This window comes from Triturus cristatus, chromosome 10, assembly GCF_964204655.1.
Source record: "Triturus cristatus chromosome 10, aTriCri1.1, whole genome shotgun sequence".
In the NCBI taxonomy this organism is placed as follows: Eukaryota; Metazoa; Chordata; class Amphibia; order Caudata; family Salamandridae; genus Triturus; species Triturus cristatus.
Window position 1 is genome coordinate 804,258,064 of NC_140593.1, and position 13,076 is coordinate 804,271,139.

Sequence of the window (13,076 nt, forward strand, 5' to 3'; positions counted from 1 at the left end):
ATTCGGTAACATTACCGATTCGGTATTATTACCGAATCGGTAATTTTACCGATTCGGTAAATTCCGAAAGCAAAGTTTGTCCCCCTACATACCAATGGCCAAAATACCGGTCGGTAACGGTATAATTACCGAAAATCGGCCGTTACCGACCGGTATTTGGCTACCTACATGAGGCCCATAATGTTTTCAATCTGTACAATTAACTAAGAATCACCCTTTCATGGCTGTTTCGTATTGATTAGCTCCCCTCTACAGTCTGCCCTTCTGGTGCTAATTCATCCTCTGCAGCACCCAAAATTCCTCAACCACTTTTGAGTTTCTAAGAGGGGTGCTGTCACAAATTCCAAACACATTTCCATTGAGGCTAGCACACTTTCTACTGTCCATCTCTCCCTTCCTCTTTAGACTTACTGGCTTACTAGTGCGTATGAGTAACCTTCACTCTAAAGTGTAACCTATACAACAAACCATTTCAATGGTCACAGAAATGCAATCCCTGACAAGGCTGTTATTGTCACACAAAGTAATGAGTGCTTCAATAGATAGCCCATGTAATAACCAAAAACTACATCTGACCAACAACAACATGCCAGCAAAAAGGGTGAGTGTTGAAGCTTGACACGCCCTCTATTAATGCAGACTGTAGGTTAAAGCACATACCTGTTTCCAGTGCGGTCTAGCCGGGGGTCCTGGCACATGTCGAGTTCAGGGGTGGAGTCAATAATATCTTGAACGTCAGACCACTCATCACTGCTGCCCATCCCTGCTGGAAGACATCTGAGTTGAGATAAGCTTAAGAGAAATATTATGCCAACATGTTTTCTTTGTTGAGAACGGAGGAACCAACAACCATTTTTACATGGGGCTACGCAGAATTACTGCCTTATGAACAATGGGCTTCATGGGATCTTAAGGCCCGCTGTCTGAAATAAAGCACCAGTTTTAGATCTCTTTATGGATATACAGAAATCAAATAATATTCCTGGTTAACTCTATGACCAATTATTTGCTCCTTTATGAAGGTTGACCAACATTCAAGCAGTATAACACAATCAAAAGCATCTCCAGGATGATATCACTATTTTCATTAGACTGTTTCCAAGTTACCAAGGGAGGACTGTAGGGGACAAGAAAGAATCATGCTGAAATAACTCCAGGCAAGCCACATTTGCATCAGATTTCTTTGTCATGTGTCAGTAGGTAACAAGGAAAAACAGCAAACTCCAAGAGTAACTAATGAGGTTTAAGGACTTCTGAATGGATAAACTGAGGTCAGGTATGTGAATACACTACTTAATTCAACTACTGAGGAGATGAGTATATGGATGGTGAACCTTTATCTGAAAAGGACTTCAGTCATTTTGCAAACATTCTTTTTCAGTAACTCTAAGGAATAATATAATTAGTTTGTACAGTGCCCTGTGTTTTAGGAGCTAGCCTGGCAACCTGGTGTTGGTAGGGGAAGTTCAGTGTCTGTCTGAGGACACAGATGATTGTGCACGAAGTAAAGCTGAAAAGAATGTTTAAAGGAGGACATGCAATCTGGACACAGCTTAATAGGAAACTGTTACAATCAAAAGATCTCCAGATACATTCTGAGACTGAAGAGCAAACTGAGATCTTTAAATCAGAAAGATGGCATCAGTACGTCAGGTAAATCGGACATGTTAAAGTGGTTCATGGGGTAGGGAAGTATAGAATTTCAGTTTTGGGGGAGTTTAGGAAGGTCTTCCAGTAACAGATTTCATTTTCAGATGCAAGAATGAAGTGTGGAGAATACTGGTATATCAGAGAAAAAGATTAGGCTCTTGTTCACAGAAAGGTAGTAGAAAAAGAGTACAATTAAGATACAATATCAACTAGGAAGGCAGTGCAAAGGAGAGAAAAGGAGCGAATCTAGATGTAAGCCTTGTTGGCCAACAGTAGGATCAGCAGAGATGTCAGAGACAAGAAAAAGAAGACAAAGAGGCTCAAGGATAATTTGGGAAGCCAATTAAATGCAGCACTAGGGATGCCAAAGGTTTTTTAGTATCATGAGGATGCTGACAGCGCCAAAGGGCACCAAAAGGTTGAGTAGCATAATGATACTATGTAGTTTGAGGTGGAGGTCTAAGGTGATAACACTTAACACATGAATGAGGGTGTTTCTTGTGGAAGGAAGTGCTTGAAAGTCAAAGAGAATAGGTTTTGATCAGTGAGATGCATTTGAGAAGGTGAAACATGAGAAATCCAAGTGTGTTGATAAGAGTAGCTGTGAGGCAGGGAAGAGGCTGTCAGTTGTTTGCTTTTATTTGAAAGATTCTGTGTAAGAGCCAATGAGCGATGAGCAGAGAGTGGTTGAATCTGGGAGTGTCAGGCAGGAAAGGTGCTTGATGGTTTGGAGAATGAAGGGGTCAAACATATCCAGCCAATCCTCTAGAACATGAAGCCAATAGCCTATTAATTTTTAGGGTTGTTTAGTCTTCCACCGAAGTGAAGGCAGTGGTATAGAATGAACAGTCTGTCTGCTTGGAGCATCAAGCAGTCAAGAAGCTATCTGATGAAAAGGCAAAGGGGCTCAATAGTGTTATCTCTGGTCAATTAACAGAGACAATAGCTTGGAGATACATTGAATCAATGACACGTCAAGAGAGACCAATGTATGTCTCAGGGATAAATGCCTTAAACCATTACAATAGAAAACAGAACATTACAATATGGTATGTTGGAGACTGATGGCCTGAATGGTACCTATAGTCTTCCTTTTCACCATACTGATATATGAATTCTCCGTCTCTGGTCCCTGTAACGGTCATAGGAAAAAGGAGGTATGGTGGAAAGAGATATACAATTTGCACATCCCTAACTTTTGCCTCTTCATGCTAGTCAATGTTTGTCCTAATCTGAAGCCTCTGATGCCAATTTTAATTACAATATGAAAGCCAGTAGATTGAGCTTAGGCTGTTGGAAATAGGAGCACAATGAGCCAATAGGCTGAAAAAGTTAGTCTGCTGTAAATGTAAATAACAAGATGCAGAATAAAAAAATAAAACATTTCACAAATTCAAGAGAGTACCAGCAGGCACCAGAGAGGAATAGCTTCCACATCTGAGTAGGGATTATAACATAATGAGCATCAGAACTAGTATATGTTGGGATAAATCCTTGACCCTCCTCTTCCCACCCCATCACACACAATTTGCTCTTGAATAAAAGAACTATTCTCTGAAACAAAATAGAGGATGGCAATTGTAACAACGTCTTCAGGAGCCAACACTACCTCCCTCCTCTCCTTCGTGTGTTGTCTCCTTAGTTGGCACAGGCGACTGTTCCTTTCGACAGGTGCTCGGCCACCTCCCGGAGTTGAACGCTCTCTCACCTATGCTGACGTTTCTCATCTCCTGTGTGACCTGGACCTCCATGTTACGACTGTGGCGCTTTTCTCTTGCCCGCTTGTTGTTCTTTGTAGTCATGTTATAGTCCAGCATTGGCTGCAAACTCTCATTCAGTGGTGTGACAGCTGCAGAAGGAACAGAAGAAGTCGGCGTGTTGGACTTGGTCCCAGTGGTACTTGGTGTGGGTGCTGCGGAAGACTGGCCTGATTCCGACATCTCATCCTGTTGGTTATGAGGACAAAAATATGAGAAAGGAAAACAAGCAATAAGCCAAAAATATTAATTGTTTACTGAAGACAGGAAAATTGCTGTATCCTAAAAGTTTACATGAATTAGGTGCATTGGTATAAAAATCCATTGCCTCATCACGTTTGGAACACCCTTTAATAAGTGGATTTCTTTTGGTGGGTAGACTGAATGTGATCTTACTTATCATTGAAAGCCTAATAGTGCAGAGAGTTCAGCCTGGAATGTTGGAAGCAAGTGCCCTCTGCAGGCCAGCAGGGATCACGCATTGTGTATTGCCACCTATTTTGAAGGTTGGATACTGACTGCTAACCAGGGTATGGGGTGACTGAAGGTTGGCAGCAGTTGAGATTATAAAGAAAGTCACAGGTGATTTTATCTGCACCCTTGGGAAAGAAATCTATATTACTTGTTTGTATAAAATCTGTTCAGGGACCTATAATTGGGTACCTTAATTTCACTTGCCTTTTTGTAGTGAGTTGTGATATGTGGAATTGTCAAAGTACATGTTGCGTTTGTTTGTGTTATGGATGATGGTTTTCACTTGGGCACAGCCATTGTTGCTCAAGATGGAGCTCCCACTCTATGCATTCTTGTGGACATGCACAGAGTCTATGGTATTTCCTGGTGTAGACATCTCTATTATCAGTTGGGGCCAGCCTCCAACCCATCTTTGTGAGGAAGCCACACAAGATGTGCACAGCAAACACTGTCAGAGTGATGACTTTAAAAAATACCACACATTTTACTTCGCTGAACTGGATAAGAGCTCATATCTAAGAACCAGATCTTTGTATTCATTTAGACTTTAGAGAAGCGCTATTGCACTAGCACAGAGTGAAGTCTGATCAAGAGCAGGTCTCTTGAAGGAGTTCTGCCACTAACCGGGCCAGGGGGTCAGAACTGGACCAGGCATACTTAAGCTCAATCGAGAAAGTGAGCTGATAAGGAGCCTCAAGGAACATTCACTTCATTGGACAGAACCAATCCAAAGTCATCTATTTCACGATAGAAAACATTTCAGCTTTAAGAGTACAGTGAGCCTGGCTCATCTTGCTCTGCACTGCACCTCCCCATAGCATGTACAACCAACCGTAACCTCCTTTTTAGTCAAACAGGGACAATTCCAATTTGTAATTTTTTACCTAAAATATACAGGAGTTCAGTTGAGGTAATGAGGCATAGGTGATCTGTCATTCAAACCACTTTGCAATAATCTCGGACTGTTCAAACTAGCTATTATTGGGGGTTTAAGTGTACAAAGGATTAACTTGGCTTTGGAGTAGGTGTCTAGGTACTGTAGAACTTTATTATTTTCTGAACGCCACCACGCATGGGACCACTTAACCGGGTATTTTACGCGTCACAGGCGAGTTTCCATGCATAGATAGTATGGTACTCCTAAACCGGTAAAAGTAAGACAGGCGAGCGGTCCAGCATCTATCGCATATTTTAAGCGACGACCGGAATGGGAAAAGAAAGGAGCACCCTTAGACGGATGGTTACAGACACATTTCAGAAAATACTACATTTCATTTTTTATTGTTGATTGGAACACTTGTAAATCATCAAAAATTGGTCTGTAGACCATATATAATACGTACAGCCCTTGGTCAACTTCGACAAAAGTATACTGGCAAACTCTAGTTAACAGGATTAATTTCAAACATGGCTTCCTGATGAAGGCTTATTGCCGAAACGCACGTAGGACACGACTGATCTTATCCATGACTATGTTGAATATGTTCCTTGATTGAAATAAGAGGTTATATTCCTATTGGTGAAACCAAATTCTCATCGAATTGTTATAAATGTCATACCAGGTTGCAATTTGAATCATGTTTAACAGTAATCATTCTTAATTGGCAATGAAAAGATTGGACAAACTGTGTTTTGCCTCCAAATATAATCCATGTGATCAATTTTTGTATTAAATTATATTGCCAAACAAATAGTGGTTGAGTGAGGAAGAGAGTGTGGATAGGATTTGGTTAATACACTATAACACCAATTGGAATAAAGTGATATGTACTGTATTCAATTTCCGAATATGAAAATGAAATATGAGTATTGATTTTTAACGAACAAAATGATAAATGAAAGAAAAAATATTTATTGGGTTGAACAAAAATAAAAATAATTTTGTACATTATTAGCATCTGGTTCATGTTACTCTAATGTTGAATTTCTAAGGTCCACTTATTATTTAATTCCTAAATGTTTTGTATTCAATTGTTGAACTTTGTTATTTTCTACAATGGGTCTTGGATTAATAACGTCAAATAATGTTATTCCGTTTCAAACAAGTTAAAATTATAAAAGTGAATAAATACAGTTCATCAATCTAAAAACATATTATACCTTAGATTACCTGCACCACTTAAGAAACAAGCAAGAAGGAAGCAAGGATACAGCCCTGTCTGACCCCATAACCCCCTCGCTTTAGAAGAAAATGCTCAATACATTTATCTCTCTCCTCATATTTTACCCAGGCTGGTAAATTGATGTGTAGGTCCCTCAGTAAGAAAACAATGTTGATCCCATTTCCAATATGAGAGACTTGATACAGTACCCGTCACAATACTCATCAATAACCACAGAATATCATAGGGACCAGAAAAAAGGCTTCCCAATCACTGATTGCGGTGGGCAATGAGCTCAAAATGGAAATGAGAAAAGGCAATCTTTAACTGAATAGGGCTTTTGCTGCACCCGTGAGTTAGTTTATTGTTAATAGTTCTCCTATATAGGTTTTAACCATAAATATGCATTCTTACATATGTCCCACTATCAGTGAAATGATCTTGAAGCCTTCTGTAGACTTTTGCAGATATCAATTTTGCATAGAAAATAATTACATTAAAAAGTATATGCAAGGATGAGGTCAACCTAACCACAGTCTAATATGTAGAAGATGATATGGGTGAATAATTACTGCTTTAGCAAATGTTTTCTTCTTGGGCATGGAGTCCTCTATAGATTCACCAACTTAAGATGTGTACTTTTACTGTACTACACTACCAACCAAAATAATATTTTTTATAAATGGTGTGACAGACTTTTGTAACTCCAGTATAAGAAACAATTCAGCTGTAGATGTACTCGGCTATATTCAATAATGCATCTTTACTTTTGTGGTCCAATTAGTATGAAGACTATTCCAAGATTTATTAAGGAGGAGATGTAAGATTCAGGAAGGAAAAACAAAAGTTAAATTATCTGATCAAGATGGAATCAGAAATGAATTTCCCTAGAAAAGTAAATGAGTTCTAGGAGACACTGGATCTCTAAGAAAGATAGTAAATGATATAAAGCACAAAACATATACTTCCCTATACCTGGCAGGTACTACTATGAAAGCTACTTTCCAAGATCGGAAGCAAAGATCGCTTTTGTGAAAGGCCAAAAAATGATTGCGTATAGTTATAAGAGTCTGCTCTCATGTTAGATGTAGATAGCTCACTAGAGGGAGCCAGGAAAGTAGTCCTTATATTTGTCTGATCCAGGCTTTGTCATGATATATCTGTCATTATTATCATAACTCTTCAAAGAGTATGAAAGACAAGACTGTACCACTGTCAAAGGTGAATTTCAAAATGAGGATGCTGTATTCATAAATTATTTTCTAAGTGTAAAAGGTGCCATCAAGGAATGATTTCTGAGCATCACGTACTCCCATGTTTCTGGAGTAATTAGCGCCAAGCTCCATCTCCGCTCTAAAATTAACAAGTCTGAGTACTCTAGTGGCTGGGAAAGGGAAAAAAGAGGAGTAAACTTTAGCATCCATGATTTTGAAGATGATAATAGATTATTCTTTCAAACTAATCTGTATTACCTTTCATTTCCAAAGAAGACGCACATTATAGAGAAAACCGACTCCCCACCAAACTCTAATTGGAGCACATATGTATTATATTGTCACTAATACCAATACCTTACTTGGCTTCTATATATTTTCACCTATCGTTCATTTGTGTCAAGAAACCCAGTATGATACTGAGTGTGTTAGAAATTTGACCAGTAAGTCAGTGAGTCCTTTACTGCCAAGTCCTTTGAGAGAATAGTAGATGACAAAATATTTGTGCATCCTTAGGTCTGATTCCAGACCTCTTTTTGCGTGTTGTGTGGCAAAGTTCCTTAGTCATGCATGGCTTATTAGACGGAAGCCTCGGATAGGAATGGTACAGCATTCTGCCAAATGATGTCGATAGGCAACTGATCTAGGGCTCTAAGGTTGCTTACTTAGGCTTTAAAATCCCATGTTATGCGCGTGCACTCTCTGTTCTCAACCTTCCGCGCTGTTATCCAAGGGAGGGTTGGAGCTTTTTAGAAGGTTTGTTGTGAGTTGTAACCAGAGCCTATTACAAAGGACTTTATTACGAAGATCTGTCATGCGGTTCCTCACTTTACTCCCAATGTATCAAACGTATGTTTTTACTGACAAGATGTGCACTAATTTATTATTCACTTGATCCCAGTAACCGCATTTTACACCGAGGGCGCAGCGGTGTACTTGAATACATTGTTTGTATATATTATTTTTTGCATGTTTTTTTTTTTTTAAACTTATTTTTATTGCCATTTTCACATTTCATACATTGTACATCATTCATATTCTTCAAGTGGTCGTGTCCGATCATACATCCTGTAAGGTTACTTAACAATTGTATTGATTGATGATTCGTTACCAAGAGGCATAAACAGGGTATTCAGTTATCGTGACGTTCACATCCTACGATCTCGGGTTCCATATATGGCAAAGGAACTGGGGTTTAACAGAGGTGTAAACTAGGGAATGAATATGGAAGAGTATATCCAATTGCACTAGGGGGGGAATGCAGCGTCGTGATGGTGAGGCACCTCTGATACTCATGTGTACCTATCCTGGTCGTTACGACCGAAAATCGTGATAGTGCGCCTGGAGCTAGGGTTTGTCAAGGCCTCGCGCGGCTGGGAGCCTACGGATTCAGGTGGGCAGAGCCTGTGATTGTGTATTCCGGATTAGTTGTGTAGATGCGTCATCTGGTGGGTCCGCCCCTGGAGAGAGCTGCCTAAACTGGTATAATAACATGGCCCATTCCAGTGATATGGGGTGCTTGCGGGTCCCTTTCACCTCCTCCTCCCGTAATGTCTCCTCCGCCGCCGCCCATTTGAGTGTAGCTCCCACCCACGCTGCCACCGGAGGGCCGGTGGGGGAACGCCAATGCATGGCTATGCTGCGTTTGGCCAAGAGCACCGCTAAGGAGAGGAAGCGAGTCTGCACCTTGTGCTGCTTACTGACGCGAAAAATGCCGATGGCGCTGGCCTCCCAAGTGTTCATGCAAGTTAGCCCAGTGAGGGTACCCAAAGCGGTGTGAATGTGGTGCCAGAAGATTTGAATGACGGAGCAGCTCCAAAACATATGCCGAAAGTCTGCATTTTGTTCGTGACATCTGGGGCATAGGAACTGAGTGTCAGGGTAGAATCGTTGGAGGCGTGCAGGTGTGAGATAGGCCCTGTGTAGGATATAATATTGGATGTTTTTAAATCGCGCGTTTCTGGAGACTTTCTTAGGGTATCTCAAAGCCTTCTCCCACTCCCCTTCATGGAGCACCCGCCCGATTTCTGCCTCCCAGGTGGCCCGGAGGGTCGCCAATGGTTTATTAGTCAATTCCCGTATGGCTTTGTAAAGCCATGTAGTTAGATGGCGTCCTGCTCCCATATGTAGGATCGTGTGTAGCACTGGGTGTGGGTGTGGTTCCCCGCTACGTAGGTCCTGATGTGGTCGGTAGCTATCTAGGAGTTGGCGGTGAAGCAGAAACTGCCCTGGGGGAAGCCCGTTATTATTTTTTGCATGTTATTGTATGATATGCTCATTATGTACCTCTTTTTTTAAATGTCTTTTTATAGCTTTTATGACACTAGTTGTCAGAATAAAGCAGAACTGAACTGAACTAAAAAAAATTAAATGATAAGAAAATAAACACATTCAAATTAAAAGGAAAACATCTTGTGAAGAAAATTGGAAAGGTCACAAAATTGCAGAAAGCCTTATAAAAGTAATCTGGTCCAATGGCGAAATTCTTTTGTCTAGACACTCTTCTGTGACCGGAAAATAATATAAAATGGTACACACTTGTGGTCTTTATATGTTGTCCAAAGTAGACTAGGCTTAAGCAACTGGGTAAGCCCTTAAGATATAGAAAGACTGAGAATATTTTTTAAAAGTACTTTGAGATGACATTAGCCCCCTGGCAGAATCATATCATGTGATTCTATAATGACCCCACACACAAAATGTTGATGACATTTATCTTGGAGCTTTCAGTCTACCATGTTAGGGCATTGCTGACTACCATGAAACGCACACAGGATTCAGTAGTTCCTCCAGTGAATCTGTGGAAACCACAAATTTAGGAGTAAGGGTTGAATTCATTTGTGACTTCCTGTTACTCATATGACTTACCATTTTAACCTATTAATGTACATGGTGTATGTTTATGCATGTGTACAGGTTAGGCAACTTTTTCACCATGGAGAAACCCTTCCCCAACATCAGCACAGACAGTGGAGCTTGCACTCCACTTTCCAGTCAGGAACACACATTTACACTTGCCCTTGCCAAGTGTAAACTTAGCCATGTTTTCTCGGTGGGAAACTGTCAGCAAAAGATTGTGTTGTGAGAGTTTGTAGGTGTTCAACTACTTTTACAGGTGTTCCTCCCAGAAAAAGCCACTGCCTATCGGTGAGATTTTCTCTGATGCACTATTACACATTCTTGGCATAAAATTAAATGTGGGTAAATTATGTTGCCAATGAAAATTCGGGTTTTGAGAATACAAAACATAACTTTACACTCATCAATGGGCATCTCTTTACATAAGTAAGACTGTAGGCAGCAAACAATTGTTCATAAATCAGATACTATTTCATCATATTGAAACATGATTCTAATATCATCAATTATTTGGTAATTGTCAATTTCCTTCCAAGAGTGTGCATCATTTTCCACTACTTCACTGCCTTCCATCTTTAAGCTTCTAGGCATCCCTTCACCTTACACCGTTGCAGGTTTTGCATTATTTTAATGTTATGTATGCCCATAGCTTAAGATAGACTCCTCTCCCCTTTTCCTCCAGCTGTGGATATTGATTCAAAACCACAGAGCAAAATCTAAATTTAATGTGATATAACATTGCCCTCATTTACTTGATGGATCTGTGGGAAGTTGAATCAAGCTCCAAATGAACAATGACAATATCAATGTAGAGGCCTTGATATCCTCTACTCAGTATTGCAGGTCAGTAAAATGGAATCATCGAGCACTTTATATTTCAGTTCTCAATTTTCCCTTCTGGGAGAAGGACAATATGATTGGTGGTAGTGGGAAGGGATATGTTGTATTTCTAAAATAATCAGTGATCCATTGGTTGAATTTGTAAATTATCTTTCATCTTTGTCAATATTGCAAAATCTCACCTGCTGAGATGTATCTTAGCTTCGGATGGATCAGCAACGTCCTGCTTGCGGAGGTCCTCCTCACTGTTGTTTTCACAGAGAGGTGGCCCTTTGTATCAGAATGATAAACAGAACTTTATGCAGGACTGAACCCAAGAACGTTTCTCTGTAAGCGGTATCTGAAGAGATTGGACTCAGGAAAATGAGCCCCATATCTGATACCCAATGCAAGTGGGCAACAGTCAAAGCCAATCATGGCACTGTTAGGGACGTTTTGACAGTATGAGACCAATGTATTAATATACTGAAGAAACCATGTCTTCCTATAACTGTAGGCAACCTGACTTTGCACAGGGTAGACATTATGACAAAACAGTATCCACCAAACACACACATTTCAGTTCCATGTAACACAAAGACAAGGAACACAGACAGAAAGTGTGATGTAAGGATGAAGACATGGGACAACGGGATGGCAGAGTAATAATCCTTTGCAGCCAAACACTTTTGGAGAAACAGGACAACCTTGGTCTTGGGTACCTGTGCTTAGATGTGCCAGATCGAAGAGCATTAATACCTAGCAGACCTGCATCGGTTCATAGATAAGGGAGGTGCACTCTGGTAGATGTCAATCAAAGATGCAACAAATAAAGTCCATTTAATCTTCTTTTTATTTGAAGTTGTTGTATTTTTTAAGAACTGGCACACAACCAACGCGTTTCGTTCCCTGATGCCAACGGAACTTCGTCAGGGCTATATGTATCAAGTGAGAATTCAATATAGTTATCCGAAGTGGTGAGTAGAATCTTATTTACGGTATGTCATCGTCAAGCGTATGCATGTGTCCCAATAAATTGAATATCAATTGTATTCTTCAGTATATGAATAGCCAGGTTATCATGGTGTTGCCCGTACCGCTGTGTCCTTGAAGAAACTCTTTATCAGGAATGTATTTAACCTGCTGTCTGTTATATGGGAGTTAACTTTGTGACTCTTGAGATTTGCTTTGAAATATTTTATATACTGAAGAATACAATTGATATTCAATTTATTGGGACACATGCATATGTTTGACGAGGACATACCGTAAATAAGATTCTACTCACCACTTCGGTTTACTATATTGAAATCTCACTTTATACGAATAGCCCTGACAAAGTTCCATTGGCATCAGGGAACGAAATGCGTTGGCTGTGTGCCAGTTCTTAAAAAATACAACAACTTCAAATAAAAAGAAGATTAAATGGACTTTATTTGTTGCGTCTTTGATTGACTTCTACCAGATTGCACCTCCCTTATCTATGAACTTCTTGGCAATATTGGCATCCATCGACGGCGGATGCTGGTAGTAGTTGCACCTAATTGCAATAAAAGGAACTAGTGGAATTTAAGTGCTCAACCTTGGTCAGCCGTTGTTTTTGCTTTTTGTTTTATGTTAATCAGACCTGCATCAGTGTCAAAGTATGAAATCCCACAAAAAATACTGCCTTGAGAAAAGAGAGGAGCAGAAAAAATTAGCTCAACTAAGGTACAGTTGAGCTGGCTTCCACTTAGAAGCAATACCATTCTTTATTTTTTGGCCCGCCAGGACAACATGGCTGTGTAAATGTAGGAAGCCACATATCTAGCTTAAAATCGTGTACAACCTTTTCACAATTAACTTATTATAAAGAAGACGCTACCATTTTTGGAGGAATATTCAAAAAAGTCCATCAGCGTGTATAACATCTTCCAATTAGTATCCTATTCTACCACGTAACCATAACATGTTTTATAAAACTCACTATTCTGAGATTAGTTATTTCCAAAGACTATCAGGCATCTAGAGGATGCCCTACATAAGGACTTGACTCCAAGACATAGCAAGCTGTGCCCACAATATGGAAAACAGTACAGTGGCAGTGACACTTGCACAGGCGATATGAAAATCCAGTCATATATTTCAAAGGACTGGGGTATAATGATTTAATTACAGTTGCTGAGCAAATGTCTGCCAAGCAACAAACAGATAGAAGCTAA

General features: G+C 40.0%; 1 protein-coding gene across 3 annotated transcripts in view; it reads right to left on the reverse strand.

Annotated features, from left to right (window-relative positions):
• The window catches only part of MAPK8IP3 (mitogen-activated protein kinase 8 interacting protein 3), a 597,532-nt gene that overhangs the window by 318,764 nt on the left and 265,692 nt on the right, over positions 1 to 13,076 (reverse strand). For 2 of the 3 annotated variants that reach the window (XM_085628364.1, XM_085628366.1), the window contains 2 exons: positions 3,359 to 3,596; positions 661 to 766 (listed from right to left, as the gene is read on the reverse strand). In XM_085628364.1, the coding sequence (XP_085484490.1) occupies positions 661 to 766; positions 3,359 to 3,596 (344 nt within the window). The remainder of the gene's footprint in view (positions 1 to 660; positions 767 to 3,358; positions 3,597 to 13,076) is intronic. The other variant, XM_085628367.1, reaches the window with a different exon arrangement.